We start from the raw sequence: 6136 nt of genomic DNA, 5'->3' as shown, positions 1-6136 counted from the left end.
ATATTTTTTAAAAATCAGGGCCAGGAAACAACCAAAAGCCATCAGGATGTTCTTCCAACGACACCAGCCTTTGGAATAGCTCTGCATTAAAAATAAAACCCACCTAGTTATCCATGCAATATTGTCACCAGCGGCAGCATAACACAGACCAACACCATTATGAAGAGAACTCAGGGTCATTTTCTGTTGAACTAGAGGAAGTGCACAAAGAAAAGCAGCTGCTGTGTGCAGTAAGCCTACTCTCTCTTTATACTATGAATTCTTAAATTTCTTTTTCATGTTTCACTCATTTTACTATTTAATTCCCACCTGCCCCTGACTGGTCAAAAACAACATCTCCTCCACTGCATCTCTGTACCAAAACGGATCCCTGGCACATGTGAAACAAGCACCTCCTCCTGCATGAAGGGAACTCTCTGATCAAGCCATGGGGAAGCACACGAGCACCCTGCCAGCAGCACTCAGGGCTCTGCTGCTAACGGGAACTCTGAACATTTTCCTGAAGAGATGGTAAATACCAGGTAGCACCAGTTCCTTCTCCCTAACTGCAGCAAGTAGCACACGAGCTGGCTCTATTTCCAATGGACTGAGGCAAAAACAATCAGCCTGTAAACTCCTGAAGTTAACTACAAAGAGTTTCCAAGTCACTTCCACAGTGCTTCCAACTCAACAAGATTTGGTTTTCTTTTCTTCAGAAACAGTTCTAGCCATGTTAATAAAACCTGAATTAGAACATTTTTGTTTCACATTATAAACACCAGCATCTCCCCAGAATAATGGACAATACCTAAGTTGTTCTACAAGAAATCCTGGAGAGAGAGCTCTGCAAAGGGATCCTTTCCTGAGGCTCTGTGAGGACTCTGACTGGAAGGGCTGGATGCTGCAGACAGCTAGTAAGAAAGACGACAGAGAAAGGGAAAGAAAAAGAAAACAAGGTCTCAGAATGACAGATTATGAAAGCTAAACGTGTAATGAAAAGACAAGGGGAGGTTAAGAGGCAAACTTGGCAGAAGTCAACTATTAAAATAAGGTGTTTGGTCATATGGAAAACAAAGCCTCTTCAATGGTTGGTGTAATGTAGAAACAAGCTGAACATGACCCTCCAGAAACAAAAAATACACAGAAAGTGTGTATTTGCCAAACAAGCAAATACACACTTTCACAGCAGTTTTCTTCAAAGGAAGATACAAAACATTCAGCCTGACTTTTGTGAAACAGGTTAGTCCTCTCCCTGCTTTACTGGGAAAACTACAGCCTGGCAGGGAGAGATGATGCTGGGGTCTGGCCAGAGCATGGCAGCTTTCCAGATGGTTTCTCCAGAAGGAATAGCTCTCAGCATCTTTTCTTGTCAAAATAGGATGGATATAAAAAGAGGTTGGATAGCAGAGAATAGATAATTCTCAATTTGGGACCTAGAAGGAGAACATGAGATATATTCTGTGAATCAGAGAAAAAAGAAAAAAAAAGGAAAAAAGATGAGAGTTTCAACTGCTACTGTGACCATTTTAGGTGAGAAGTAAAGACTGTGACTGATAGTCTGTGCACTCATAAAAATTGCATCCTATAGTCATGTACCTAAAGCAGCACACCACAAACTCAGTCATATAAAGCACATAACTTAGAGGTGGTAATATTGGCATTCCTACTGCTGCTGCTGGGAAGGACCAATAATCTGCAGGCTGTACTTGCAGGAGTATCTGCTATTTGTTGATTTATTTTTCCCTCTGTGTCAGTACTTTTCCCATTGTAAATGGTGTTTTATTAAATCCTATTTGCCCTCCCCCTGGGTAGAACATGCATGTTTCTGCAGTTATAAATCAAAGTAAGCATCCTCCAATTTGGGTTCTTCACTGGAACAGTTTGTTCAGAACCAAGTCACTTGCACTCTGTGCCCATGGCAAAAAACATTGCAAGAAGACCTTTTCCTTTGGAAATGCCAGGCACATGCCAACCTACATGACAGGAAATCTGCTTATGGGAATTGCTTGCAGAAGTGCTCAGAGTGTAAATATTGCCATTGCACATTTAAATTTTTCACATGAACGTCTATGTTGGAAACCATATGTGAGCAGGAGGACTTCCCTCAGGATCAGTATGTGCTTAATCTGCATTGGAATCTTCATCTCCTCCTGAAACCGCACTCCCAGTGGGGCACTCAGATCCAGTCACCATAAATAAATTATGCAAAAGTCATGAGACAGAACAGGAAATGCTTGAGAAGCAGTTTCAGGTTGTCAGAATTTCCCCTCTTTGGAAAGCCATAGGCAGACTCGTGATAGGGTCCAACAGAGTCCTAACTTCAGCAAGGAATGCCTCCTGCCACTTGATTTCAGGAAACATTCTTCCTCTTCATGGTCAAATGCCTTGAAGTCACATATATTTCTATCAAGCTGAGCTGGCAAATCTCCAGCCCATATCAAGTCCAAAGTAACATCCAGTTTGAAAGCAGTGTGGAAGACTGGTAGGATTGGGACAGTTGTGCATCATCAGCACATAGCCAGACACAGGGCAAATTTCAGGAAGCCTGTTCAGGTTAAACTCTGGGGAAAAAACCTGACAATGCTATTTCCTAGATGCCATAATTAAATTCAGACAAGACTAGCTGTAATTACACATTTTAACAAGATTCCTCTAATTATTAAAAAGGAGATCTTAAAAAAATACATGGGAAGCATAGTTAGACAGTTTCCTACACTGCACCTCTCCAGATTACTGTTTATAAATAGATCTGAAAACCAGGACCACTCCTAGCAGTTTCTAAGGAGGAGCATTTAAAACAACAGTGCTGGCCATCAGTTTCTCTAGAGCTGATCTAACTGGAGCTGTGGATTTAGTGCCCCTACTGCCCAGAGCTGGTGTGATGTGAAAAGCACCGCACTGCGCTGCTCAGACAGCTTAGTCTCTCACCTCCACCATCAGCTGGCACTTCTCACTGCCTCCAACAAAGACAAAGCTCCCTGGAGTCACAGTAAAACCTAAGAACCCGTCCATAAGCGAGCATTGGGCTGATTGCCACCATTACCTACATTCTGGTTTCCCATGAAACAAGTCTGTCAAGCTGTTTTACCATATAATTTAGGGGTAATGTGCCAAAGCAAGCATCTCTAAGGTCTACTTTCTAGCATAAATCTGTCCTGAACTTCCTACCCTGTTCTTACCGTTTCAAACACCCCTCAAAACCCCCTCCCCTACACCCAGCCAAAAACCAACCACAAAACAGATCCACCAAACCAACTTACTCATTTGAACATTTACCTGTTCTCCATCACCCACGTAATCACTCCTGCTACTTGCCACATACAATTGGCTGGGTTAACAACTGCTGTGTGTTACAATTTACATAGATGTTGGCAGTGGGTGGAGTGATTTCTTTATTCTATTTTAAATCTTAAATTCTGAACTACCCATCTGCTTCCCCCTCCTAAGGCTATGTCCTTCTGGGGACAATCACACCAGAACATGTGACACGTGAAGGCACGTGGATTTGTCCTAATTGTACCATTTTATATTGGCCAACACAACACATTGTTGGTTTAACAGCCATTGGGATTCTCAGGCCTTGCGATGGGCAGACACATTCCAGACCCCGTGCATCAGTCACATCTGGCTTGTCTGGGACATTCGGCACTTCTGTACTGTATCACATCTGCCAACCCTCTGCTTGAACCACAGATTCAGCCTGCCCCCTCCTCAGATACACACACACACGCACAGACTTCCCCCTTACCAGCTACAATGGCATCAAACAACTCCAGCCATTCTCACTGTTCTGGGTAGCACAACATAATAAGTTGCAGTGGGTAATGCCCACCATTTTATCATGATGAAAACTTATTTTCTTTCTCAGGTGAGAAATACTGCAAGATATAAATATTTTCAAAGAAAAAATTACACACCTTTCAAAACTATAAATGCCTTCTGCACTTAGATTTCCAAAGAAGTGACTGTTCTAGTTTCATTCTCAATTATTTCAAATTATTTTGCCCTTAAAAACAGAATTACCTTTGCTTTTGAGTGCAACAATTAGGAAAAAGTTACAAGCATGTAAAAAGGAACACTTGGAAGAGAAGTAAAATAGGTATGTCTAGAGACAGAAAAAACTTACTTATTAAGACAAATCCTTGAGAGTATCAAGTTATGAACAACAGTTTAATTTATATGGAAACTGCACAACATTAAGATGCCTATTTTCCCAGTGTGTTCTCAACTCACTACAATTTGGCAATAAAATTTTTGGCAACAACTTCATATCTGTCATCACACTTTAAAGTACCTTTAGCTTTCTTTACTGCAGACAACACCCAAGATCTATCAGGAGACTGGAGATGATATAATCTGGTGTTTTAATTTAAATATGAAAAACAATTTAGTTCTTGCAAGTGATGACACCATGGACAAAACCAGTATTAGAATAATGGTGTTTACAGTGATCCATGCAGGCAGTTTGAACTGTGTGCCTTTCAGATAACCATTATTTATTCTTTAAGATTTGCTTACTGACCCCAGGAACACACGTTTCTGTTTCTTTTACTTTCCTTTTTCTATTTCTGGCACAACAAGAGCATTAACTAAACTTAAAGTGTGAAATACGCTCTCAGAAGAGCCTCAAGACTCGGCGCACAGAAAATTCAGTGTGATAAAAGTGTAATTCCCCTCTGTGGCTATACGTTAATAAACTCTGCTGTGTATGGGGAAGCTCTCACATGCAGCCCTTGTTTCATTTAAGATGCTTTACTGATATCAGGCTTCTGAAAACTTGACACCTTCCAGCAACATGACTGTGTGTCTCAGGGAGAACCCTTCTTGGTCACAGCAAATGCTGACTCAAAGCGTGTGTTTTCAATGAAATTAATTCTCACAGGAGCCAAACATCGTCAGGTAAGAGAATAAATATAGCTCCACACACCTCACTTGTGACTAATTCCTCTTTCTCCTGTTCTGACAGCCAGCTGTCAGAACCATTCAACCTAGGCCACGCCCTGCAATGTCAAATGAAGCAGAAAGGCTCACTGAACTATTCAGACCCATCTACCTGTTCATAAGTGAATCAGGCAGGTAGACAGGTTTGGGTTTTTTTAAAGGATCATTTCAATTTAGTTTTTTTAATGTAGAGAAAATTCCTATTCTTGAGGATCCTTATCCTTTTACTTGGTCAATATTTTAAAACTGTCATAAACACTATTTGTCCTCTTCAATTGTATAAAATGCATGTGAAAAATACCAAATCACTTATGTGACAGTGAAGGTGCAAAGCCGCTCTCAGAAGTCTAAGACAAAGCCAATTGAGAACTGCATTTCTAGCTAAAGAAATCTAACAGCATCCCTTTCAGATAAAGCATTTAAAAGAAGATATTTAGGAAAAAACCCCTCTTCACAAGGCTGTATTTTGAAGAAGACAATGGGCATACAGCCCACCGGGAGCAAACAGCAGAACTCTTCTCATAAAGGGATTAGTCTGAGACACTGGAAAATGCTTGAGGCTCTTTTTAGTTCCAGCTTACTGCTGAATTCCCTTCCCTCCACAGTTTAGTCCCAAACACTGCAGTTACACCAACCTACACCTAAGTGAAGTCATAAATGAATGCTTTTAAACATTCGCCTATAGAAACAGAGCTCTTTATAGTAAGATCAAACTACAGGCACAATATATTTCATTTTTCTAATAGAAGCCTGATGAACAGAGTGAACTTTGAAAAAGAGACATCTGACAGGTGAGTAAAACCACACTTAATCCTGGAGCTTCAGTCTGCTAGTTAAACTTGGCTCTGCCTCTAACTGCAGTTCACAAAAACAAAGTCTTAATGATATCAGAATTTTCCAAAAATAGTATGAAGGTGGTCAGGGTTATCCATCACCTCTTCCTCCTACTTTTTAAGATGTTTTTCTTACCCTTAAAACACCTCTCTAAGATGCCTATTGGGTTATAAAAGTGAGTTCAGACAGAAATTTCCCAGTGATAGACATTTGTAAAACAGAAAAAAAAAATCAACAACAAGTATGTATTTAACTCCAGTATCGATGCAGCAGATAGTTCAAAGTAGCCCTTTGGCACACTCATTCCAGAAGGTCAGGTAATCAATCTGGACACAAGACATCCCAAGAAACAGGGGATTTAAGGAATGCTCCACCTAAGGTA

The 6136-nt window shown here is 40.6% G+C and overlaps 1 protein-coding gene across 10 annotated transcripts in view; it reads right to left on the bottom strand.

Annotated features, from left to right (window-relative positions):
* The window catches only part of PICALM (phosphatidylinositol binding clathrin assembly protein), a 65958-nt gene that overhangs the window by 1481 nt on the left and 58341 nt on the right, over positions 1-6136 (bottom strand). For 7 of the 10 annotated variants that reach the window (XM_038127094.1, XM_038127103.1, XM_038127112.1 and 4 more), the window contains one exon: positions 788-890. The exons of the other annotated variants lie outside the window; for them this stretch is intronic. In XM_038127094.1, the coding sequence (XP_037983022.1) occupies positions 798-890 (93 nt within the window). In that variant the 3' untranslated portion in view covers positions 788-797. The remainder of the gene's footprint in view (positions 1-787; positions 891-6136) is intronic. 10 annotated transcript variants of the gene reach the window in all.

The sequence above is a fragment of the Motacilla alba genome, chromosome 1 (genome assembly GCF_015832195.1).
Source record: "Motacilla alba alba isolate MOTALB_02 chromosome 1, Motacilla_alba_V1.0_pri, whole genome shotgun sequence".
In the NCBI taxonomy this organism is placed as follows: Eukaryota; Metazoa; Chordata; class Aves; order Passeriformes; family Motacillidae; genus Motacilla; species Motacilla alba.
The sequence above is the reverse complement of the archived record's forward strand: the minus strand, read 5'-3'. Positions and strand labels throughout refer to the sequence as shown.